This window comes from Carcharodon carcharias, chromosome 3, assembly GCF_017639515.1.
Source record: "Carcharodon carcharias isolate sCarCar2 chromosome 3, sCarCar2.pri, whole genome shotgun sequence".
In the NCBI taxonomy this organism is placed as follows: Eukaryota; Metazoa; Chordata; class Chondrichthyes; order Lamniformes; family Lamnidae; genus Carcharodon; species Carcharodon carcharias.
Window position 1 is genome coordinate 28,002,582 of NC_054469.1, and position 27,162 is coordinate 28,029,743.

The 27,162-nt window shown below is 42.0% G+C and overlaps 1 protein-coding gene across 4 annotated transcripts in view; it reads left to right on the plus strand.

The window, feature by feature from the left end:
- The window catches only part of actr3b (actin related protein 3B), a 93,942-nt gene extending 69,249 nt beyond the window's left edge, over positions 1 to 24,693 (plus strand). For 2 of the 4 annotated variants that reach the window (XM_041183080.1, XM_041183083.1), the window contains 6 exons: positions 849 to 992; positions 2,401 to 2,574; positions 14,606 to 14,698; positions 17,494 to 17,619; positions 22,540 to 22,623; positions 23,816 to 24,693. In XM_041183080.1, the coding sequence (XP_041039014.1) occupies positions 849 to 992; positions 2,401 to 2,574; positions 14,606 to 14,698; positions 17,494 to 17,619; positions 22,540 to 22,623; positions 23,816 to 23,911 (717 nt within the window). In that variant the 3' untranslated portion in view covers positions 23,912 to 24,693. The remainder of the gene's footprint in view (positions 1 to 848; positions 993 to 2,400; positions 2,575 to 14,605; positions 14,699 to 17,493; positions 17,620 to 22,539; positions 22,624 to 23,815) is intronic. The other 2 variants (XM_041183081.1, XM_041183082.1) reach the window with 2 other exon arrangements.
- The last annotated feature ends 2,469 nt before the right edge of the window (positions 24,694 to 27,162 follow it).

Here is a 27,162-nt window from a genome sequence, read left to right on the forward strand (position 1 = left end):
CTTATTATTTTGTTTCAGATGCAATAGGCCTCAACCTTTCAATTCAGTATCCCAGTGGAAAAAGTAAAGAAATGCCCTTCACCATATTATTAGCATATGTAAGCAAAAAGCAATGCCACTATTTTGTTGGCATATGTTTGGAACCTGTTTCTACCCCTTTTTATTTTTTTCTGGTCAGCTGCCACCTGCACATAAATCCTTTGTGTAGCATATGCTGCACAGTATTCCCTAAGCCAGGACCACAAATCAGGAAAGGGCAAACTGTATTAGATTTCTTCTCTGCTATGATTTTTCCAGTCCATGGCACTGTCAGCAAACTATCTTTAACCCCAAAGATTTTCTGTGGTGTTAGGCTGGGTGGGGAGGTTGGTGGTGGTTGCGCAGGGTGATTGTGATGGCAGTGGGATGAAAAAATGGTTTGAAAAGGAGGAAGAATGGAACGTGAGGAAGGATGAATATCTCGGAGTTTTACTTGATGACTTGTGAAGATTGAGTCTTTGTGAAGAACGTTTCCCTCAGAAAATCAAACCAATAGATATAGCTTTCGTGACAGGGTAGATTAGACACAGCCTGCACAAGTGAAGCATTTAGATGGCCTTTCTGCTTGCTTCCTTATGTTCAGAAACTCCTGACGCTCTTGTGGCAGTGACTCTCATTTTTGAAATCAATTCTTTGATCACTAGAATAATCTAATTGGTCTTGGGTTTCTGTAAAATTTATTTATTTATGATTTGATCAAACTGCCCAGTGAATTAAGTTTATGATAAGCTACACTGATATTTCTGAAGCAAATTTCTATAATACATTTTACATTTTTTCCTTCCTTTTGTTTTGTAAAAACACCAAAGGCTGAAGGTTACGTCATTGGAAGCTGCATTAAACACATCCCTGTTGCAGGTCGAGATATTACCTTTTTCATTCAACAGCTCTTAAGGGAAAGGGAAATTGGAATACCACCTGAACAATCCCTGGAGACTGCCAAGGCCATCAAGGTGAGAATCCAGAATAAGCGCCCTTTTTATTTCCCAGGGTTGACATCCTGGGCCACTCCTCCATTGTCTCTATTACCTGCTCCCTGTCTCCTGACTCCAGTCATGTAAGTGCAGGTGGTGCAACACCTGTCCTTTCACCTTCCCCCACCACCTCCCATCCAGGGTCCCAAACACTTCTTCCAGGTGAAACAGTGATTTACCTCTACTACTTGCAACTTATATGCCATCATCGCTCCTCATGACGTGGTCTCCTTTACAAAGGGGAGACCAAACACAGATTGAATAATCTGTCTGCTAAATACCCCTATTCAGCCTGCAAAACTGACTCTGATATTCCAGCCATTTGCCATATTAATTTCCCATCTCTCTGTTACTTCTCTGTCCTTGGCCTCCTACAGATTTCCAATTAAACTCAACCCAAGCTCAAGGAACAACACCTCATCTTTTCCATTTGGCCTCAACACCAAGTTCAATGACTACAGATCAAAGCCATTTTCTCAGATAGCAGGTGCTGGCATTGGTTCTACTGAAACCATTTTCCACATCTTGTTTCTTTAATTTCCCACTACCATCCCCTTTTGCCTTGCATCATCATCCCTTTCATCTGTTAATCACTCCTCTCGCAGACTTTTCATTTATGCTCCTTCTTCACTCCAATTTCTTCCTGGCTCTGTGCTTCTAAACTGTTACAACTCTAATTTTTTCCAGTTCAGATGAAAGGTTATTAACTGAAACGCTAACTTTGTTTCTCTCCTTAGATCCTGCTGGTCCTGTTACCAGCATTTTCTTATTTTAGCCCCTTTGTTTATTTTCTTACATAACCAACCATTTTGGAAATAAAAGCACTGGCAATACAGTGTAATCAGAAGATAGAAAACTCATTTTATTTTCAAATTTAATTTGTTCTTGTTTAGTTGTAATAATGTCTGAAACGCAGGGGGTTTCTTTCTTTCACTGTCGCTATTGAAGTGGTTTGATAAACCAGTTATATAAAGGGAGATTATCAGCTTCAATATTCTGGCACATGCTGGAAAGCCCCTATTAAGAGATTAATGGAATGCGTAATTTCCTGATATGCATTTCTGATTGTCAAAGTGGAAAGCCTCCCCTACAGCTCTACTGGACGAAGTTTGGTGGAGGGAGGGGGGGGTGCGGTGGCTGTATTTTTTACTCATGCCTGATTTAATTTTTCTTTTCAGAAATTTATTGTATATGACTGTGCAGTAAAAAAAAACCTTCTAATGAAACTCCCAAGTATTTTGTCAGTTACCTAGAATCAAAATTAATTTTGCTCTTTGTCATAAGAGACTTTAGGCCTCATCGGTCATAGAACACCTTGTGATTAGCTTTATGTTTTTTTTAAATTATTTTGCTCACACTTTCTGATGTCAACTTTTGTTTTTTTTAGGAGAGATATTGTTACATCTGCCCTGATATAGTTAAGGAATTCACTAAATATGACACTGATCCTGGGAAATGGATCAAGCCGTACATCGGTATCAATGCTATCAGCAAGCGACAATTTGCTGTAGATGTGGGCTATGAGAGGTTCCTGGGACCTGAAATTTTCTTCCATCCAGAGGTGATTAAAAAGTATCTACTATAATTCTGGCTTTGTTTTGGGCTGTGTACGTTGTCGATGATTCTACTACCAGCTTTTTCAGAAAAGTAGCAATCCAATTTTAGGCCTAGATGTGTGCATGATTTGTGGATGAAAATGATTGAATAATTAACTATATCCTTAATGCACAGTGACAAACAGAGAATGACGCACCTAGATATAGCCCACCTTACCCCATTCCTCATCTTACACTTACTGTTGGAGCAGGACAAATTGATGCAATGGAGCCGTAAGTGGAAACAACATTGATGTAGCCCCAGTAAAGAGAAATTGTTCTATCGTCTGAAATGACAGTGCTTTTCTGCACTGTACAAGGATGCCTCCTAATGGTCTGATCGGTTGGATCTCTTTACATTCTTCAATCACTCCCACTACAGTTTTTGTGTAGTCAAATGCATTATTGTCTTCAGAAAACATTTTGAATTCAATGCTTGAATTTATCATTGGACCATAACTTCCTCGGAGTAGCAATCAACGTCGGATTGCCACTCCATGCCCACTTACCTATGCCAAATTTCTTCCGTGCCTGTCTCGCCTGACCTTCCAACTCACGCCAGGTGAAATCCAGGCAGCGGAGCTGTCTCCAAAGTCCAGCGTCGCAGTCCAGCACCATCAAATTGGAGGAGGACACGCCCCTGTTTTTACGGCACTAGCTGCCAAAAAGCAGGTAAGTTTAAAGGTCTGATTTGAAATTGACAGGCTAGGGAGACGCTAAGTGCCTAAGGTAAGTTAAGAGAGGTTGGAGGTGGAGGTCAGGTGGGGATGGGCGGAGCGGGGAGGACATCGGGAGTGGTGTGGAACGGGCTGGACATTAGGGGAGGGGGGTAGGGCTGCGGAGTGATCGGTCATCGGGAGGTGGAGGAGCGGGCAGGAAATTTGGGTGGGCTGAGGTGTGGTGGGGTCGGACATTGGGGGAGGTTGGGCGGGGGGAATCGGACATCGGGAACTGGGGTGTTGGACATTTAGGGGACTGGCGGGAGTTGGAATTTTGGGGGGAGTGGGTCAGACGTGGAGGGGGTGGGGCGTCGGGGGGTAGTGTTGAGTGAGGAGTCCTGTGCAGGTGGGGGGAATCCCATGAGAGGTCGGTGGGTTGGGAATGTTGTGGGGGTGGGGGGTGGTTTGTCAGGAGTGCCCTGGCGGGTTGGGGCTGTGGAGGGAGTCCCATGGGGGGGTTGGCCTGGGTCTTTACGATAACTACCCAGAAGTTAGAACAGATTTTAATTCTTCTAACTTTTTCTGGGTAACTATTGGTATAACCCCGGCAGAACTGTACGAAGTTTGCGAATTAAATCTTATTTTCGATAATTCCCAGTGCAGCGCAATTGTCCAGAGGAATTGCGCACTCCCGGGCAATTGCTGTGCAGATCCTTACCTGGGAACTTCCCAGAAGGATTCCCAAGCGTATCTTTGGGGTACCCCCCAAATCTGACGCTCGGGAGCTCGGAGGTTACGGCCCTATCATTTCACGATATCACAGAATGTTTCGGCTTGAGCACTGCATTTACATGCAGCTGGATCTTCATGACACTTGCAATAGCTGCTCCTACAGCCAACATGTCAATTACTATCGACTATATTTCTGCCCCAGCGTGGCCTCCTTGCAGCGCTGGGAGGCAAATCTTGGCGAGCAGGTTTGAGCCAAGAGGAGGAAAGAACTTTTGAAAGAAATGAACTTTCATGGCCGTGGGTTGGTGGGGGAGGGTGTGTGGGGGGGGGGGGGGGGGAGAATAGAGCAGGGGAATGGGACCAACTGGGCTGCTCTAGAGAGCTGGCATGGACTTGGTGGGTTGACTGGCCTCCTTCTGTGCCACAATGATTCTATGACTCTGTAACTTGCATTTATGATAAACATATCCATTAAGGCATCTGAAAACATTTCACATTCAGTCACTATTGCTATTGTAGAGAACAAATAGCCACTTTGTGCACAGTAAGGTCCCACAAACAGTAATGAGATAACGATGGTGGGTTTATTCTTGGAACATAGGTGTTGTTGGAAAGGTCAGCATTTATTCATTTATACTGTCAAGCCCCCTCAGAATTTTATGTTTCAATAAGGTCACCTCTCAATCTTCTAAACTCCATGAGTTTAGGCCCAACTTGCTTAATCTGTCCTCATAAGACAACTCCTTCATCCCAGGAACCAAACTGACAAACCTTCTCTGAACTGCTTCCAAAATAAGTATGTCCCTCCTTAAGTGAGGAGACCAAAACTGTACACAGTACTCCAGGTGCCACCTCATCAATGGCCTGTACAGTTGTAGCAAGGCTTCCCTACTCTTACACTGCATCCCCCTTGCAATAAAGGCCAACATTTATCCTCTATTTTCTGTTAGTTACCCTCTATTCTGCACTCTGCATTCTGCACTCTATTTAAATAATTTCCTGCATTTAAATAATATTCTGTTTTTCTGTTCTTCCTGCCAAAGTGGACAAGTTCACCCTTTCCTACAATATACTCCTTGTGCCAAAATTTTGCACACTAATTTAACTTATCTTTATCCCTTTGAAGCCTCCTCGTATCTTCCTTACAACTTGCTTTCCTACCTATCTTTGTATTGTCAGAAAATTTGTCTACAATACAGTCTGTCTTTTCATCCAAGTCATTAATATAGATAGTTAATAATTGAGGCCCCAGCGCTGATCCCTGTTACACTCCACTAGTTAGTTTGCCAACTTGAAAGTTACCTATTTATCCCAATTCTGTTTCCTGTTAGTTAGCCAATCCTCTATCTATGCTGGTATATTATCCCCTATAACATGATCAAATGTCTTTTTGAAATCCAAATACATGGCATCTGCTGACACCCCTTTATCCACCCTGCTCGTTACATACTTAAAGAACTCTAATAAAATTGTCAAACATGATTTCTCATTCACAAAACCATGTTGACTCTGCCTGACTGCATTATGATTTTCTGCTGCTGGCTCCTTAATCATGGATTTGATACAACTAGGAGGCTGATATGGGTCAGCCATATTTGGTGTGGGTCTGTTCTTCCTGCCAAAGTGGACAAGTTCACCCTTTCCTACAATATACTCCTTGTGCCAAAATTTTGCACACTAATTTAACTTATCTTTATCCCTTTGAAGCCTCCTCGTATCTTCCTTACAACTTGCTTTCCTACCTATCTTTGTATTGTCAGAAAATTTGTCTACAATACAGTCTGTCTTTTCATCCAAGTCATTAATATAGATAGTTAATAATTGAGGCCCCAGCGCTGATCCCTGTTACACTCCACTAGTTAGTTTGCCAACTTGAAAGTTACCTATTTATCCCAATTCTGTTTCCTGTTAGTTAGCCAATCCTCTATCTATGCTGGTATATTATCCCCTATAACATGATTAAATGTCTTTTTGAAATCCAAATACATGGCATCTGCTGACACCCCTTTATCCACCCTGCTCGTTACATACTTAAAGAACTCTAATAAAATTGTCAAACATGATTTCTCATTCACAAAACCATGTTGACTCTGCCTGACTGCATTATGATTTTCTGCTGCTGGCTCCTTAATCATGGATTTGATACAACTAGGAGGCTGATATGGGTCAGCCATATTTGGTGTGGGTCTGGAGATTGCATAAGGGTGGCAAAACGAGGGGAAAATGCTGGTCAGGACAGTAGGAGACAGTAGTAGAGGCCAAGCAAGCCTCATAGTTGTATCAAACTACTACTATAGCAGCTCCAAGCATCAATGGCTCCTATCCACCTCAGCACAATTCCCTTTTTAAAAATTGTGCTACAGGTTCTTTTAGTGCTCACGTTAATATGCGATATGCACGTCAATATGCAATTCGGGCTTTAGTTTAAAATTGAATTTGTAAATGTATGTCCTGTTAGTTAGACAATACAGCACTTCCTCAAGTCTTGCACTGAAATTTCAGCCTAGGTTATATGCAGGATCTGACTCTGAGGCAAGAGTGGTGTGTTATGACACAGCAGTTGGTAAAGGCTGAGTGACTTAAAATCCCAGAGGGAAGCTTTAAACAATTGTCATAACCTATATTTTCAATTGGTATATTTGAATTCAGAAATGAAACTACCGAACCTCCAGAGATTTTACTATACATCAAAGCACCTACACTAGCTGGCTTTAATCCAATTAAGACACACACACCCACAGACACAGACCCTACTACAAGTCCAATTTAAAAATAATTTCCAATAACATTGTATACACTAATATCTTTATGACAGGTGTCGGCTGAAAGTAAGTCACACCACAGTTGGTCTTTATACATTTTGAGGTGCTGTTGTTTGAATGTTTAAATTAAACATTTATTAATTTAACAAGTAATTAAACACATCCACATGCCTACAGATTACTACCATAATAACTTATAAACAAATCCCCAAACTAATCACTCTCAGGTAATCTTCCCCAAGGCAACAATAACCCATAGACTTAAACAGGCAAAGCACATTTTATCTTACAAGTTCAAAATGAGATTTCTTTCAATTTGGTTCCTCTGCACAGTTGTAGGCTTACAGGCTCTGACTTCCACACAAACAACTTTTTTTTCTGTATATACCTAGCCTTCCCTTCGAATGTAAATTCTCATTGTATCACTAGGCCCTTTGAATTCCACCTCTTCTAATAATAAAATCCCTTTCATAGCACCAATTTTATTAGTAATATAAAATTATTGTTTGGTGTCCCCTAGCCAGGTGCAAGATTTCACCCCCAGCCTTTGAATGGTTTATTCAACAAAATGCAAATGTACCCTCATCCTTAATGTTTAACATCCCAAAACTACTATACGTCAAAGCACCTACACTAGCTGGCTTTAATCCAATTAAGACACACACACCCACAGACACAGACCCTACTACAAGTCCAATTTAAAAATAATTTCCAATAACATTGTATACATTAATATCTTTATGACAGGTGTCAACTGGTCTTCATACATTTTGAGGTGCTGTTGTTTGAATGTTTGTTATTTGTGAAATTTTTGACTTTGCAGTATTTTAATACTTACTGAAATTAAGCACTGATTATTTTAAACCCCACATTGCTCCAATGAAATAAGGGCAGGGAACTTAACTCCCAGCAGGTGAAAGTGTAGTGTGAATAGGGAGAGGTTTCAGGAGGTTCTCCATGCGGGTCAGGATCTCTGTTCAAAAATCGAGGTACAATGGTTTAATTCGGATGCGTCACTCAGCACCCCCCTTTCCTGAGTTAAAATTGGAGTTTTAGGATTGAAGCATGACTCTGACATGGTATATATTTCAGCTTTTCATCGTCTCTGAGTAGTGATTTATTTGGGAAGCATTTTAAACAATATTTATTCTGCTCCAAAATGATATTTTTATTTATTGCACTTGCTGAATTCATACAAACTTGATTTCAAATAGCAAATTCCAATGAGATTTTTTGCATGGAAAATTAAGCCATTACATTTTTGTGATATGGAATTTCTTACAGCGAAAACTTAAGATCCTGATGGACATGGTTTAATCTCCAGAAGTTAATGAAACCCAGTCATGTCTGATCAATTGGACATACTTGATCTATCATGAGGACTAGTTTTTCTTTTAGATCTCACCTTAAATTTTTGCCCAAACTAAATCTGAATTTGATCTTCAACAAAATTCCTAGTCTATGTTTAGATGAGTTGGACATGAAGTGCAACTTCCATTGTGTGAACTTGAAAAGAACCCCTGTCTTATTAAGATGACAGAATTAGGTCACTTCTGAAATCTGGGCAGTTTTCATATGGGACGCAAATACCAGAGTGATGCCAAATGGAAATTGGAAGAATGCTCACTCTGCTTCTACGTTGCTTTTGGCGTCTGTGTGATGTTCACCTGGGCCATAATGAATTGACATTGGCAAGAAGCAGTAAATAGCAAATTCGGCAATATTCTCGGCCACGCAGAGAGTATACAAGTGCAGTACATAAGTAGTTGGTGCCACAGAAAAAAAAGCCCTTTAAAAGTGAAAATAAACTTTTGAAGTTTGATTGTACCATGATTTGCACGTCAATGATTGGGAACAGCTAAATAGTCTGTTGCCACCTTTAGTCATGAAAAATATTAGTGGACTTGGAGGCAGTAAACTTGCACTGTGCATGGGCCTTTGAGTATACATACCAAGCTTTGTCTTCCCTTCTTCACTCCGATGAAAGTAGAGAGGGAAAACAGATAAATATAAAAGGGACAGATGAATGTATTCATCATACTTTATGGAATGTTTGTCATTTCCACTGGGGCTGTGGCTGCTTATAAAAAGCTGCTGTTGGCAACCTCTGTGGATTCTTCCACAATTTTATCTACTATTGTTTGGTTGCCAGAGAGGGATGGACTGCAGTTTGACAGTTCTGTTCTAAACGAAAGCCTCAATCAGGAGGGATACTTTTCTCCTGAGTAGTGGTGTGTCAGGTTGTAATATGTGAGAAGTGCTTTGAATTTGAAGCATGAGGGAGGTTTGTTTTCTTGCTTTGGGATGATTCGCAGGACAGGAGAATAATGATTGAATAAACATCCTGCAGTGATGGAGAGGACAGCTTTTTGGAATCGTCGGTGGTGGCCGTTCCTCGATTCGAGGATGACATCTACTCGATTGCGAGTTTCTACCATGGGCCTTTGTGACTGAACAGGCTGAGTTTTGACCCTCTGATCTTTGAGCACTTGGGACAACGTAGTGGGTTCTGGAGTTTCTTTTATCCCTTCATGGGGTGTGCATTTATTGCCCATCCCTAACTGCCCTTGAGATGGTGGTGGTGAGCTGCATTCCTGAACCGCTGCAGTCCATGTGGTGTAGGTACACCCATAGTGTTGTTGAGGAGGAAGTTCCAGGATTTTGACTCAATGCCAGTAAAGGAACAGTGATATATTTCCAAGTCAGGGTGATGTGTGACTTGGAGGGGAAATTGCAGGTGGTGGTGTTCCCATGTGTCAGCTGCCCTTGTCCTTCTAGATGGTAGAGGCTGCGGCTTTGGAAGGTGCAGGATTTGTTTCCTTTTCATTTGTTCTCTGCTGCCACTCTGCCTCATCGTAAAGACGTAAAGACGTTGAGACTGAAAACATAATGCAGTTTGATGGGCAAGTTATCACCATTCTAAGTGATTGGTAGCAAGCTCCTCCCAGTCATTAAGGTCAATGCTGCCTCACTTCAAAGAGTGCTTCAGAGAGTATTTGAAACATTTTCTTTGTCCTCCCATGAAATGTTGGCCATTTGAGAGTTGAGAGAACAGCACCTGGCAGGGAGACTATTTTCAGCCATGCGTATCATGGCCAGTCCATTAAAGTTGATTTTTCAGGAGTTTTGCCTAAATGCTTATGCACCTGACTTCAAGAAGGACTTTAATGTTCGTTTGACGGTCCTCCTAGTAAACAGCAAACTATTTACATGTCAGGATGGTGAGTGGCTTGGAGGGGAACTTCGAGGTGGCGCTGTTGCCATGTATTTGCTGCCCTTGCCCTTCTAAATGGCAGCATTGGTGGGTTTGGAAGGTGCTGCCTAACGAGCCTTGGTGAGTTTCTGCAATGCATCTTGTAGATGGTGCACACTGCTTTTACTGTGTGTCGGTGGTGTGGAAGGGATGGCCTTGTCCTCAATAGTGTCAAGCTTCTTGAATATTGTTGGAGCTGCACTCATCTAGGCAAGTGGAGTGTATTCCAGAACACTCCTGACTTGTGCCTTGTAGGTGGTGGACAGGCTTTGCGGAGTCAGGAGGTGAGTTACTCATCGCAGGATTCCTAGCCTCTGACTTGCTTTTCTAGCCGCAGTATTTATATGGCTAGTCTAGTTCAGTTTCTTGTCAGTGGTAACTCCCAGGATGTTGATAGTTGGGGATTCAGTGATGGTAATGCCATTGAATGTCAAGGGGTGATGGTTGGAGCCTCTCTTGTTGGAGATGGTCATTGTCTGGTACTTGTGTGGCGTGAATGTTAATTGCCACTTATCAGCCCAAGCCTGGATATCATTAGACTTTTAATTCCAGGAGGTTTTTATTAAATTAAAATTCCACCGCCTGCTGAGTGTTACCCTGGGTCTCTGGATTACCACTAGTAACAATACTACCACACCACTGCCTCCCCAGGAGGCGGTAGGGTCATTAGATTATATGGAGGGGGAACAGGAATAGGCCATTCGGCCCATTAAGCTTGCTCCCCCATTCATTAAGATCATGGCTGATCTGATTGTGCCCTTAACTCCACTTTCTTGCCTGCCCCCACCATAACTCTGGACTCCCTTATAGTTCAAAAATCTGTCTAACTCACCCTGGAATATATTCAATGACCCAGCCCCCACTGCTCTCTGGAAGAGAATTCCAATAACTAACAACGCTCTTGAGAGGAGAAATTCCTCCTCATCTCTGTCTTAAACAGGAGAGCCTTATTTTTAAGCTGTGATCCTTTTCTCGATTCCTACACAAGATGGCACATTCAGCACCCACCCTGTCAAACCCCCTCATAACCTATCCTCCTTAGGTGGTAGAAGTCATCGTTTTGGAAGGAGGCCTGGTGAATTGCTGCGGAGTCAGGTTCATAATGGCGTAGACGGAGAGTGTTCAGCTCATCGAGTCCAGTTGGTCCCATTTCCCCACCTATCCTTATATCCCTGCAAGTTTAATTCTGTTGCATGCTCATCCAGTTTCTTTCTGCAATCATTCATCCTCTTCACCTCCAATGTTCTCATATTCAGTGAGCTCCAGATCATTACCACAAACTGCATTTAAAAAAAAAATCCTCCTCACATTTCCCCCAGCATCTCTTGAGCAAAGCTTTAAAGCTGTGTCCCCTGGTCCTGGGTAGTTTTTCCTTGTCTACCTTATCCAAACCTGTCATGATCTTGTACACCTCCTAACAAATCTCCCCTGAATCTCCTTTGTTCCAAGGGAAACAACCCCAGCTCTCCTCTAACTTAACCGCAATAGCTAAAAATCTCTCATCCCTGGAGCCATTCTGGTAAATCACTTCTGGATTCTCTCAAGGACCCTCGCACCCTTTGTAAAGCACAGTGATTCGAACTGAATGCGACACTCTAGTTGTGGCCTAACCAGAGCTATACAAATGTTCAGCATAACTTTCTTTTTTTTATACTCGGTACCTCAGTTTATGAAGCCCAGGATCCCATAAGCTGTAATAACTGCTCTCAATATGTCTTGCCACCTTCAAAGATCTATGCACCTAAAAGCCAGGTCCCTTTGTTCCCGCTTTAGAATTGTGCCATTTAGTCTATATTGCCTTTCCCTGTCCCTTCTGTCAAAATGCATCATCCCACATTTCTGGATTAAATTCAATCTGCCACTTGTCTGCCCATTCTGCTGACCTATCTATGCCCTGTTGCATTCGATTGGTATCAAATTCACTGTCTGCCACACCTCAAAGGTTGGTATCAGAGGCAAATTTTGAAATTTTACAGGAGGTGAGTTACTTGTACAGAATTCCCAGCCTCTAACCTGCTCTTGTAGCCACAGTATTTATATGGCTTGCCCACTTCAGTTTCTGGTCACTGGTGAGCCCCAGGTTGTTGATATTTTGGGATTCAGCGATGGTCATGTCGCTGAGTGTCAAGGGAAGATATTTAGATTCTCTCTTGTTGGAGATAGTCATTGTCTGGCATTTGTGTGTGCGAATATTACTTGTCACAGGTCTTGCTGCATTTGGACATGGACTGCTTCAGTAGCTGAGGAGCCATGAATGGTGCTGAACATTTGTGCCATCATCAGCGAACATCCTCACTCTGATCTTAGATAGAGGGAAGGTGATTGATAAAGCAGCTGAAGATGGCTGGGCCTAGGGTACTGCCCTGAGGAACTCCTGCAGTGATGTCCTGGAACTAAGATGATTGACCTCCAACAACCACAACCACCTTCCTTTGTGCTAGGCATGACTACAACCCAGTGGAGAGTTTTCCCCGATGCCAAATGACTCCAGTTTTGCTCGGGCTTCTTGATGCCACGCTCGGTCAAATGCTGCCTTTATGCCAAGGGCAGTCACTCTTACCTCTGAAATTCAGCACTTCTGTCCATGTTTAGGCCAAGGTTGTAATGAGAGCTGGAAGCAAGTGTCCCTGGTGGAACCCGAATTGAACGTCAGTGAGCAGGTATTGCTGAGTCAGTGCCACTTGATAGCAATATGGATAAAACTTTCCATCACTTCACTGATAATCGAGAGTAGACTGTGGCAGTAATTGGTCATATTACATTTTCCCTGCTTTTTTGCTGCTATTATATACATTGACAATTTTTCACATTGGCAGGATAAATCCAATCCAGCCAATTACCGCCCCATTAGACTACTCTCAATCTGACTAGAGGTATATGCTGGGCCATTAAGTTACAGATTGTGCTTGAATATACCTTTAATATATGCCCACACCCCATGAACAAATATTTAAAAAAATATTAAATTCTGCTGCTGCTGAAGGACACGACACCTCATGGATGCCCAGTTTTGAGTTATCTGATCTGTTCTGAATCTACTCCTTTTAGCACAGGGTAGTGTCACACAATATGATGGAGGGCACCTTTGGTGTGAAGATGGAGCTTTGTCTCCTCAAGGACTGTGGTGGTCGCTGTTACCAATACTGTCATGGACAGATGCAGCTGCGACTGGTAGATTGGTGAGGGTGAGGTCAGTAGTGTATGTCTTGATTAGATTTTCTTCTGCACCCTTCAGCCCAATTGATTTTGCAGCATGAGTTGCTGGAAGTGGGGGTTGAATCCCACCATGATGAAAATTTGAATTCAATAAATAATCTGGAATTGAAAGTCTAATGATGATCACGAAACCGTTACTGATTGCTGTACAAACCCATTTGGTTCACTAATGTCCTTCAGGGAAGGAAATCTGCCGTCCTTACCTGATCTGGCCTACGTGTGACTCCTGACCCATAGCAATTTGGTTGACTCTGAAATGGCCTAGCAAGCCACTCAGTTCTCAAGGGCAATTAGGGATAGGCAATAAATGCTGGTCCAGCCAGCGATGCCCACATCCCATGAGTGAATAAAAAAAACTTTTTTAGCTCAGGACCGTGCCCACAAGCAGGTCCTGAAAGCAGCACATGCCCATTTTGTTACAGAGCATGAAAACTCAGTGGTATTTACTGGAAGAAAGTCTGGAAGAAGTTGCATGACTTAAGGCAATTATACTACTGTAAAATAGCAAGTGTGGCAAGTTGGCTGTCACAAGTGAAAATAGATTAATGCCATTATATCAAAGTAAATGTACGGTGGGAAGGTATTTCACATCATTTGACTTAAATCTATGCTGCTCCAGGTATTATCTTGCCTCTCACAGTACTTTCTCCAAGTGGAAACATCATACTCCTCCACTTTCATTGCTCACTTTCTCCCCACTTTAAGGCCTTTGAAATTAAAACATGTTTCCTATTGTTTTCAGTCTGTGCTGTCTGATTCCTCCTCAACTCATTCAACCACCCAAACTTACTTCTGTCTGTTGTCTTCAATTTCTCCAATTCAATCATGTTCCTTAACCTCATCACAAACAAATAAACCACCCTCTCAAGATTGCCAATCACTTCTTCATCCCCTTTCTCTTGTGCATTCTCAAGCCCATCTGTAACTTTCACATTTGGAAAACACTACCTCAACTCCATCGCTCTAGCTGAACACAGAGTCCTCTCCACCAGTGTCATCATCAGTTTTCACATTGCATTCATGTTCAACGCTTTTACATTCACCAGATCTCAAACAGCCTGTCACTTCCAAAGTTACCCTGTCCACCATTGTGGATACAAGCCCAGCATACACCACAAAAGTATATTGGGGAGCACATCTTTGCCTAATGTGGTTTCACACTTTGATGTCCTTCTTAAAGTAAAGCACTTAAACTAGTAGCAATATAGATTATAGCTATATACCTGTATTTATAAAACCTTGTATCCCATATACTTTTTTTTTACCAAAGAGAGGGAGAGATGCTGTATTTTGGTTTGAAGTTAATTGTGAATGTAGTTGATGTTTCACACACAGTTGGAAAAAAATAAATTAAAATTGTGTTTTGCTTTTGCAGTTTGCAAATCCGGACTTTATGCAGCCTATTTCAGAGGTAGTTGATGAAGTAATACAAAACTGTCCCATAGATGTTAGACGTCCGTTGTATAAGGTAATGCAATTAACGTTTCATTAAAAAAATGTGCTCTTTTGCATTTCCCCTGCCAAGCTCTTCGGTGAAGTGCAAAGCTTGGATAATCTTGTTTTGCCTGAAAACGTGTTCAAACAGTAATGTTTGGAAAACTCCAAACAAAGTAGAAGCCTGTTCCAGTAGAAAATTCCACATGGAATCCAGCCTTTTTTTTAAAGCTGCAGATAGAATACCGGAAATAAACATTGTGTTTTTTTTTTTGGTTTCTGTTGCCAATTTTCATCCCTGTTCACCTGTCCCAAAGAGGATGACAATTTTCCAGTTATCGTCCAGTACTTCCATTATTCAAATGCAAGCTTTGATGTGTATTGATAGTCTATTTGACTGGAGGAGGGTGCGTGACATTTGTCTTTGACCATACAAATACTCTTCCAGCATGGTTCATAAGTTAAACACAAAGGAGCAAAGGGTCAAAACCCTGGAACTCCCTCCCTAACAGCACCGTGGGTGTACCTACACCACATGGACTATAGCGGTTCGAGAAGATGTCTCACCACCGCTTTTTCCAGGACAATTAGGGAAGGGTAATAAATGCTGGCCTAGCCAGCGATGCCTACACCCCATGAACAAATGTTTAAAAAAAAAATTGGTAGAATTTCCAGTTCATCAGCTCGGGCATACTTAGCTCAGCATGCTCCATACAGACTGATCACACTTGATGTACATCGCAGTTATTCACCGGATAAACTTGCCAGATCACTGGGGGAGTCAGCATTTTGTGCAGTCATCAACGTTTATGGCACAGAAGGAGGCCAGTCGACCTGTTGTGTGAGACAGCTCTTTGTTAGAGTAATCTAAAAGTAATCCTATTAGACTGTGCACTCTCCATAGCTCAGTATCTTCGTCTGCTTTGATCATTTATCCAATTGCCCTTAAAAGATGCAAAAGTCTTTGCCTCAACCAGTAACCTCAGTAACCATGATAGTTAGAGCAGCTCATGTTTCTTCTCATAATTAATTTTTCATCTGTGGCATCATCCTGGTGGATTCTATGCTGTCGTTGACTATTGTGTCCATTTTATAAGTGTCCACAACAGTGCAGAGTACTCTAACTGTGCACTAACCATTGCTTTAAAGCAATTTATCATGACTTCTTTACTGTTGTACTCCATTACCCCTATTTAGATAAATAAAACCATAAATTATAAACTTGCACTTTCAGGATATTACGTAATCCTTGCTGTCTGTGGTTATCGACACCCTTTACAGCCTTTCTGCTGAATGATACTATCTTCCCTTGTTTTTCATCTTGAAATGTGTGCCATCACATTTTTCTATGTTAAATTTCATTTCAAGTCCATTCTGCCAACCTATTGGTTGAATTTGGCTTTTTGAACTGCCCGAATGCCCTGTATAAAAGATGGCGCTGAGTAAGTTATTTTCACATTCTGTCTGTGTTGCTGAAACTACAACTTACAAAGGTAATAGTTTTATTTTGAAATAAAATCAGGAAGTGTTGAAAACATTCAGCATGCCTGGCAGCGTCTGTGGAGAGTGAAACAGAGTCAACGTTTCAAGTCAAATATGACTCCTTCAGAACTGTTTTATTTTAGGTTTATTTTGGTTGAAGATTCTTGCTCCATAAATAGGGGGAAATATGTGGAGGTAGTTTGAGCCAATACTTTCATCCTTGCCTTATAGCCCACATGAATGTCACATCAAAGTCATCCAGCATAGGCCATTTCTCCCTCATCCCCCAGTAAGCATGTAGGATTTATAGGAATCCTATTATTTTTCCTTTCCCAGAAGGGGAAACAGACTTGTGTGACAGGCCGTCCTGGTTCAAAACACACATCTCTTGTGTTAACTTATAGGTGCATTCTAGCCATTGCTGGCTGCGTAAGCCCTGCTGGATAGAATTGTTTTAATTTAGTTTGTTTTACAAAGAAGCATTTCCTTTTTCACATTTGAGCAGATATTGGCTGTGCCATTTGAGATTATATTCCTGAAGTAGATCTGCATTCTGCACGTCAATGTAAAGTCACTGGATCAGAATTTATATTGCAGAAACAGGCCATTAGGCCCAGCTGGTTTATGCTGGTGTTTATGCTCCACACAAGCCTCGGTCACTCTACTTCTAAGCCTACCAACATATCCTTCTATTCCTTTCTCTCTCCATATACTTAGTTAGATTTTCCATAAATGCATCTATGCCATTTGTCTCAATTGTACCTTGTGGTATTGAGTTGCACAGTCTCTGGGTAAAGAAGTTTCTCCTAAATTTTATTAGTGGCTATCTGGTTGATCTCTACTTTTGAATTCTCCCACAAAGGAAAACATTTCTCTGCATCTATCCTATCAATCCCTTTCATAATTTCAAAGCTCTCTATCAGCTCAGCCTTCAGTTTTCTAGGGAGAAGAGCTTATACAAGAATTCTTCTATTAGACAATTTGACTTGAGAAGAGCAGCAGCAGCACACAAAGTGCAGGACACAGCCTAAAAAGTGCTTGATCTTCAACAAAGGCTTTCATATGGAGTGTTTTCCTTACCTACTATTTCAGGTTTGTGGTACAAGAGCTAGGTGGCACTGCTGTACTGTTGGTAAACTCCTTTGTTGAATATTGCAAGTGTTTTTTATCATTTAGCTTTGATTTTCCTTTTTCTTTTCACTAATACTGTTTAAACTTAAAAGAAATCCAATTCTACACTGTGTTCTCTTTATGTGCATGGATATCTCGGGGACTTGTGATGAGTTATATGAGCGCCACGTAAAAATAAATTGTTTTTAATTTGTTAAAATTAAATCATCCCTGTAGAACATTGTTCTTTCTGGAGGTTCAACAATGTTTAGAGACTTTGGACGTCGTCTGCAAAGAGATCTAAAAAGAGTAGTGGATGCAAGATTGAAAATTAGTGAACAGCTTAGCGCTGGTCGAATAAAGGTGAGTTGTTGTCTAATTCTATTGTTTTTCATTTAACAAGTTTAGATAATCCAACTATCAATATAATTCTCCCCTTTTAAAAATTAATTTAACGCATTCCCTTTTTTAAGGCCTGACTTTTTAATTCATATGGCTGGGGAAGCAGTTCCGGTTAGTTGAGGGTAACAATCCATTCAATGGCATCAGCTGATGCAGTGTGAATGTTTATGATGCCACCAGGAACGGACCTCAAGACAGAGGTTCAGTATCTGGGCGATGGTCTGACTTGGATGGCCATGTTGTGGCATGGTGGATGGTAAATGCCGAGCTGCTCAAACCCCAGAGGGAAATTTGAAACAGTTAAGACAGCCCATAAGACATAGGAGCAGAAATTAGGCCATTCGGCCCATCGAGTCTGCTCCGCCATTCAATCATGGCTGATAAGTTTCTCAACCCCATTCTCCCGCCTTCTCCCCATAACCTTTGATCCCCTTACCATTCAAGAACTTATCTATCTCAGTCTTAAATACACTCAATGACCTGGCCTCCACAGCCTTCTGTGACAATGAATTCCATAGATTCACCACTCTCTGGCTAAAGAAGTTTCTCCTCATCTCTGTTCCAAAAGGTCTTCCCTTTACCCTGAGGCTGTGCCCTCGGGTCCTAGTCTGTCCTACTAATGGAAACATCTTTCCCACGTCCACTCCATCCAGGCCTTTCAGTATTCTGTAAGTTTCAATCAGTGCCCTCCTCATCCTTCTAAACTCCATCAAGTATAGACCCAGAGTCCTCAAACATTCCTCATATGTTAAGCCTTTCATTCCTGGGATCATTCTCGTGAACCTCCTCTGGACCCTCTCCAGGGCCAGCACATCTTTCCTGAGATACGGGGCCCAAAATTGCTCACATATTCTAAATGTGGTCTGACCAGAGCCTTATAAAGCCTCAGCAGCTCATCCCTGTTTTTATATTCTAGTCCTCTCGAAATAAATGCCAACATTGCATTTGCCTTCTAACTACCGACTCAACCTGCAAGTTAACCTTAAGAGAATCCTGGACCAGGACTCCCAAGTCCCTTTGCACACCAGATTTCTGAATTCTCTCCCCATTTAGAAAATAGTCTATGCCTCTATTCTTCCTCCCAAAGTGCATGACCTCAGTTCCCCACGTTGTATTCCATCTGCCATTTCTTTGCCCATTCTCCTAACCTGTCCAAATCCTTCTGCAGCCTCCCTGCCTCCTCAATACTACCTGTCCCTCCACCTATCTTTGTATTATTTGATATACAACTGTTTTGCAATTTGTATTTTATTTCGAGATATGTGCCTTGAATTCAGTAGTAATACGTCTACTGAGTGTTAGAGGTTTTTTAGAAAACTAAATTGAACATTTAATAGTAAAAGAAAATATTTTAAGCACCTAAATAGGTCTACAAATTACTACTGTAATAACCCCTAAATTCTCTAATTAATACCTGGTTACACCTCCGTTAAGGCAACATAAAACACATAGAATTAAACAGACCTAAGCAAAGCATACAATACCTTGGACAGTGATATTCAAAGTGAATTTTCTTAGCTTCGGTTCCTGTAGACAGCAACTTGATGCATAGAGGCTGGAGGATTTTCACATTTGTGTTAGACCTTAGAATGCCTTCTTCCTTACACATAACCTCATCTCCTTTATATATGTTTCTCCCTTTTTAGTGTAAATTCCGTTGTTCCAATATATCTTTGCAACTTTATTTTTCTCATAATATAAATCTTTTGTAGTACTCATATTATCAGTAATCTTTGGGAAAAATAAACACGCTGTTTGGCTTAGCTTCTTCTGGCTAGATGTACCATCTTACCATCTCTTTGAAATTCAAACTATCCTAATTTGTCTAAAAAATGCAAATGTTACTCACGCCTCACATTCTAAAACTTCAGCCACGTTTACATAGTTAGCATTTCAAACCTAGCTTCCCTTTTATACATTCAAAAGCTCCAGACCAGCTGCCTCCAATTCAATTAAATCCCCCACATGCACATCCACACACACAAACTAATCCAAACCCCACTATTAACTTACCTTTACAATAAATCACAATATTGTGAAAATGATCATATTTTCATGACAGCCACAGTCACAATTTGAGCTGTTCTGCTTGTGGAGCAAGTGATCGCATCTTCCCAGGCCTGTCCTTGAGTGGTTGTTGAGGGCGGTCTAGATTTTCCATGGAACATTGAAGCCTGGAACTTCTTCACTTGGGTCAATTAACCAGGTTGCAGTTGGCGATGTTTACAGTCAAACAGGAGGTAAGCTATCAAGTGTTGGGGCTCTTGTCAGTTTGCAGGGAGTTCCAGTAGTGGCTACAGGATTTCAGATGAGTCTGTGGATTTTGGTTTTGACATCCTGTGTCTGTGGGAGTGCTTCGCTGTCATCCTCCTTTGAGGAGGATGTTTTCCCTGCGGACACTAGGAGGTTCTATATTTTCTAACACAGAAAGTCACTCAAGCTGACTTGGTCTCGACATCCCAGAGATAATCCTCATGACTTCCCAGAGTGGATATCCGCCACGTTTGTGTGATGGCCCTTGAGCCAGGCTGAGAAGTACTTTGGTATTGGGTGGACCAGCGTGAGTGAAGCAGTGCGTATTGTGTTAGCTCTGCTGCCCCAGGTGGTGCCCGCCAGTTTCTACGAGACTCGCTGTCATCTCGACCTTGGCTATGGTATTCTGGAACTGTTGCCAATAGGTCAATGTACAGTCAAAAGTGATGCCCATGTATTTTGGCTTTGGTTCGTGGGTGTGTGGTTGGCTACAGAATTAGACATGAAGTTCTTGACCTCTGGCATTCAGGTGGAAGACTAAAACACCAGCCTTGGCAATGTTTGGCCTAAGTCTTCCTTTTTTTGAAGTAGGCTTCTGGAGAACACAGATCTTCAGTGAATGTTTTCTCAACGTCCTGAAGTTCTATAGCCTGGAAAGCCAAGGCCAAGTCTTCAGCAGTGGAGAAGAGCCGTGATTTTGTGAGAGGGAGGTCACTGGTATTAATGTTGGAGGGAGCCTGTCCAAGGACTGATCTTTGTGGGAGTCCAGTTTTGGTTATGCATGGGCGGCTGATTTAATCTCCAAGGTGCATACGGAGCTGTCACTTTCTGATCATGGAGTTGATTAGTTGTATGGTTTTCACACAGTAGATGACTTTGCAGAGTTTCAGCAGCATGCCTCTGCGCTGCACTGTGTCATAGGCACAGGATAAGTCAACAATGGCGGTTCCTGTCTTCAGGCCTTTCTGGAAACGGCCTCATTGTGTGAACTCAGTGTCAGGACCTACTCAGAACAGTTGTGGCCTGTGTGAAAACCTGCTTGTTTGTTTGATGGAGGGTGCGTGTTGCTGCTTCCAGGGTGCGACACAGCCTGTGTAGCAGGAGATGTTCCAGGACCTTGTATTTTATTGAGAGCAGGGTGATGTATCTGTTGCTGCGTGTGTCCTCGAGTAGCTTCCCTGGCTTGGCAATTACCACTTCACAGTTTCTAATAAAATCAAAATACCGGCCAGCAAGCAAGATGGCAGAGGTTAAAGCAGCCCTGATGCAGTCTCTGAAGACTATCTCACAACAGACAGACTTCTAAAGCCCCTAAACAGAGAACAGGGCCCTGGAGGTAACCGGTTCGGCAAAGCAACAGGAATCGATGGGATTTAGCCAGAATTCCTGAAGAATGCTGGATCACAGGGAAGGAGGTGGCTCGCAAAGCTGTTTACCAACATCACGGCCACAGGCACCATTGCAAACATCCGGTGGCAATCCAAGATAGCCATTGTCAATCCAGGGAAACCACTCGACAACGCATGCAGTTCTGCCTTATCACCCTGCTCTCAGTAACGTATAAGGTTCTGGAATGCCTCCCTCTAAACAGACTTATGCCTGATTTATAAACTGTTTGGCAATAGACAAACAGAGAATACATATATTAAGCTAGGCATGAGTGGTAGGTGAAGTGCGAGAATTACTCAAGGCCAATATGCTAAACAACTCCTGTCCATTGTTGTCATTAAACCAATACTTATGACTTTGAGGTACTAACTGTAAGTTTTTGTGAGATTTGTTTTAAAATTCATATTACTGGTTTGAATTAGCTTGCCTTAGGAACAGAGGTTATTTTTAAAAGGGAGAACTTAATGTTCTGATTGAGTGACCCGCTCAGATTAATTTTCTTCTTTATGTACATATTCATTTTAAGATATGGCATTCAAATATGTTGAGGCAGTCTGGCTGTGATGAAAATGTGACCGATTTGTATTATGTTGTTCAGTCTTTTCAGTTTCCTTTCACCATAAATGTACAAACACACACACAAGTTACAACATGGAAACAGGCCATTCGGCCCAACCAGCATGTGTCAGCATTTGGCCTCGGCTTTAACAAATAGTTCTAATCACATTCACCCACTTTTTTCCCATAGCCCTGTGTTCCCTTCTCCCTTCATTCATTTACGTAGAATGTTGGCTGAGTTTCTGCCTCAACCATAAACCCCGGAAGTGAATTCCGCAGCCTACCAACTGTATAGGGAAATTTATCTTCCTTTCCTGTTCTCAGATTTAACCTTGTATCTTTAGCTCTTCATTTGCAACACCTCAAGCGCTGGAAACAAGCTGTTTCTTATCTACTCTATCCCAACCATTCATATTTTTAAATACTTCTGTCATATCCAGAAATCTGCAATGGTGGAAGGGAGCGATAGTTTTGCCAATTAAAAAGCCCCAATTTTTTAAATGTTTAAAATTTACTTCCACTGATTAAACTGGCAAGTTAGATTGAAAAGGTTAACTGGAAGAGAGTTTGAAAGGTGTGACTGAACAAGTTTCTATTCCTGTTACTGTACAGTAATGACTGTGAAACTATTAAAGCATTCTGAATCAGCTATAAAGACTGATTTTCATTTTATTCAATAAGCCTAAGCCAATTGAGGTCCAGGCGATAACCCACCATATGCAGCGGTATGCAGTTTGGTTCGGTGGCTCCATGCTTGCATCAACAGTAAGTGGACAAACAATTCTTACTGAAGCAATCTATGTTACATATTAATAATTTAAAAGCAGTGCATGAAAACCTCAGCAGGTCTGGCAGCATTTGTGGAGAGAGGAACAGAGTTGATGCTTCGAGTCTAATGCGACTCTTCTTTGAGATTGAAAAGAGCTAGAAATGCAATAGGTTTTATGCTGTTGAAAAGGGGGGAACGGTCAGGGATAGGTTAGAGAGCAGGAGGGATTAAACGACAAAGATGTCATGGAACAAAAGGTAATGACCGTAATAAAGAAACAAAACATTGGCCCAGCGTAAGTGTTAATGGCAGAATGAAGGACAGCTTTGTGTGAAAGCAAAACATGGAAACAAGATAAAGATTGGAACTTGGCAAAAAAAAAATCAAATCAATTTGGAGAACAGAGTTCATGATCTGAAGTTGTTGAAGTCAATGTTAAGTCCGGAAAGCTGTAAAATGCCTTTCCTCTAGCTTCTTTTGGATGTCACTGGAACATTGCAGCAGGTCGAGGACAGACATATGGGCATGAAAGCAGGGTGGTGAAGTAAAATGGCAAGCAACTGGAAGATCGGGGTCATGCTTGTGGACTGAGCAGAGGTGTTCTGCAAAGCGGCCACCCAGTCTCCGTTTGGTCTCGCCAACGTAGAAGAGAATGGATTGTGAACAACTAATGCAGTAGACTAAATTTAAAGCAGTACAAGTAAAGCACTGCTTCACCTGAAAGGAGTGTTTAAGGTCTTGGACAGTGAGGCGAGAGGAGGTAAAAGTGCAGGTGTTGCACCTCCTACGATTGCATGGGAAGGTGCAGTGGGAAGGGGACGAGGTGTTGGGGATAATGGAGGAGTGGACCAGGGTGTTGTGGAGGGAGCGGACCATTTGGAATGCTGGGAGGGGAGGGAAAGATGTGTCTGGTGGTGGCATCATGCTGGAGGTGGTGGAGGATGATCCTTTGAATGTGGAGGCTGGTGGAGTGGAAAGTGAGGACAAACGAGACCCTATCATGGTTCTGGGAGGGGTGGGAAAGGCAGAGGGCAGAAGTGCGGGAAATGTTTTCTCTCATTTTTATATGGCAACATCATTTGACTGAAGTCTTAACTGTCTCTAAGTCATCGCACAGGATAAGTGAGGGACAGAGTAGAAGTAGAAAGAATTCACAATATCATCATTGCTTTCTTTTCCTTTCGACAGCCTGAGTTTTACCAAGTGTGTCACACGAAAAAAGATTATGAAGAATTTGGTCCTAGTATTTGTCGGCACAATCCAGTCTTTGGAGTCATGTCATAATGGCAGCTATGAGTAACTGCAGCATAGGAACTGAAGACCCTGCTACAGGACAGGATGGGTGTAAGAACTGGCAAGTTTGTACCACTGCTGAATTTAAATCTGGACATTCATACTTGGAATGCTTAATCCGTCAGGGGTGGACGCTGTCTAGAATCATTTCTACTAAGCTCAACATGTGCCAGCTATTTATGTTCTCTCAACGTCCCTTTATTCCCTTATTTAAGCTTAGTGCACCTAGTGTTTTGGTTTTGAAAAGTAATGCGAGCAGCATTAATACTCCCTTTCTAGTGAAGGAATGAAATGGTTTAACTGAAGGGATTTGTTTCCCCTTTGTAAATATAGAAAGATATATTGCAGATCATGCGACAGTTTGGCTTATATTTCATAAATTGTTTTGTATTATAAGATTGTAATTTTCTCAGCACAATATGGATGAGTGTGATGTGTATTAATGTATACAGTTGAACATCTTGAACTTGGAAATATGGAGCTCCCCAGCAGCTGCTGTTTGTTTATTTAAAAGAAAATAAAGTTTTCTCTTAGGACAATTTTTTTTATTGAAGTAAAATTATCCTCAAGTTTGTTCTTTTTTCAGTTTACAGTATTGGTTGTAATATCATGTCTTATAGATGTTGGTGCTTCTTAAATAGTTATTTATTACCAGTGTTTCAGGGTTGCTTTTTTGAGCCAGGATATAGAGAGAACTGTTAAATATTTTGAGATTATAATAGATGGATGAAATGCTACCGTGCACCATTTTAATAAAGGCACTTCACAAAGCATATGCTCCAAGACTTCATCATTTCGTCTTTTGTAAGGTTTTGCCTTTAGTGCATATCTACCACTATATTAATTGGATCATTTTTTTTGAAGTGATTCTAATGAAGGAACTTTAAATAAAACAGCGCAAGAGGATTTATTATAGTGCTAAAAGATTGAATCATTCAGTAATTACATTAATTGAAATTTTGAATTAAACAGGAGCAGACCGTAAACCATTTCAATATCTTACTACTAATTGCTTAAATATCTTGAAATGATATACTTCAGTATTTAATTCATAGAATGCAACACAGGAGGCGGCTAAGCTGGCTCTCTGCCTTTCCACTTTCCTCCCTTTTCCCTGTAGCCCTGCAATTTTTTTTATCTTCAGCTGTTTATCTACTTCTCTTTGAAAGCCACAATTGAATCTACATCCCACCCCTCAGGCAGTGCATCCCAGATTCTAACTACTTGTGTAAAGTTTTTCTTCATATCGCCGCTGGTTCTTCTTGCCAATCACCTTTTCTTGGTGTCCTCTGGTACTTTGCCCTTGCGCCAATAGGAACAGTTCTAACTCCTCTTGTCTTAAAGCGTGAGGTTACAAACAGGAATACTAGTCGTTAAATCTAACGTCTACCTTTGTAGTTTACTAACACCTGACTTTATTACATACCTTTCTTTGTAGAATAGTAAAGTGGGAAAACTCACAAGTAGGGCACAATATAGGAAAGATGCCAAGTAAAGGGATTCTGGGAGTTTGTATCAGGTTTTTAAAGAACTTATTGGCAGCAAACGGGCAAGGCCTTGAAGGCTGCCCGTGGGAAAACTCTTTGTGTGAGAATGAAATATAGATGTCTCTACCAGATAAGGAACCACAGCAAGTAAAAGCATTGAGATACCAGATCCAACACAAAAAACATTAATTACGTAAATATGTAATAGCCGCATAACTAGGGATAATTTGGTCAAGGAAGATGCCCTTACACTCGGGGCTGAAGGTGATTGATGTGGGGAAGGGGCTAATTGGATAACAGCCAGATCTTGGCACTGAGTTTGTCACCTTCATGGTGAGGAGCATAACCATCCAGAGACAAGAACGAAACAAGACAAGGGAGAGGGCGAGAGGCTAGAAGGCCAAAAGAGCAAAGTTGTGAGAAACCATTTTATGCAGTCTGCCATCCAGATCTTGACAGAGGCATATATTTCTCCAGAATTTGCCGCGCCCCTAGCCAAGCCGTTCCAGTACAGCTACAACACTGGCATCTACCCGGCTAGGTGGAAAATTGCCCAGGTATGTCCTGTATACAAAAAGCAGAACAAATCCAACCAGGCTAATTACCGCCCCATCAGGCTACTCACGGCCATCTGTAAAGTAATGGAAGGGGTCTTAAACAGTGCTATCAAGCGGCACCTGCTTAGCAATAACCTGCTCACTAATGCCCAGTTTGGGTTCCGCCAGGGCCACTCAGCTCCTTACCTCATTACAGCCTCGGTTCAAACATGGACAGAAGAGCTGAACTCCCGAGGTGAGGTGAGAGTGACTGCCCTTGACATCAAGGTAGCATTTGACCAAGTGTGGCATCAAGGAGCCCAAGCAAAATTGGAGACAATGGGAATCAGGGGAAAACTCTCCACTGGTTGGAGTCATACCTAACACAAAGAAGATGGTTGTGTTTGTTGTAGGTCAGTCATTTCAGCTCCAGGACATCACTGCATGAATTCCTCAGGATAGTGTCCTCAGCTCAACCATCTGCAGCTGCTTCATCAATGACCTTCCTTCCATCATAAGGTCAGAAGTGGGGATGTTCGCTGATGATTGCACAATATTCAGCACCATTTGTGACTCCTCAGATACTGAAATAGTCCATGTCCAAATGCAGCAAGACCTGGACAATATCCAGGCTTGTGCTGACAAGTGGCAAGTAACATTTGAGCTGCACAAGTGTCAGGCAATGACCATCTCCAACAAGAGATAATCCAACCATCACCCCTTGATGTTCAATGGCTTTACCATCACTGGATCCCCCACTATCAACATCCTGGGGGTTACCATTCACCAGAAACTGAACTGGACTAGCCATATAAACACTGTGGCTACAACAGCAGGTCAGAGGCCAAGGATCATGCAATGAGTAACTCACCTCCTGACTCCCCAAAGCCTGTCCACCATTGACAAGGCACAAGTCAGGAATGTGATGGAATGCTCCCCACTTGCCGGGATGTATGCAGCTCCCACAACACTCAAGAAGCTTGACACCAACCAGAACACAGCAGCCCGCTTGATTGGCACCGCATCCACAAACATTCACTCCCTCCACCACTGATGCACAGTTGCAACAATCTACCATCTACAAGATGCACTGCAGGAATTCACCAAGGCTCCTTTGACAGCACCTTTGAAACCCATGACCACTACTATCTAGAAGGACAAGGGCAACAGATAGATGGGAACGCCACCACCTGGAAGTTCCCCTCCAAGTCACTCACCA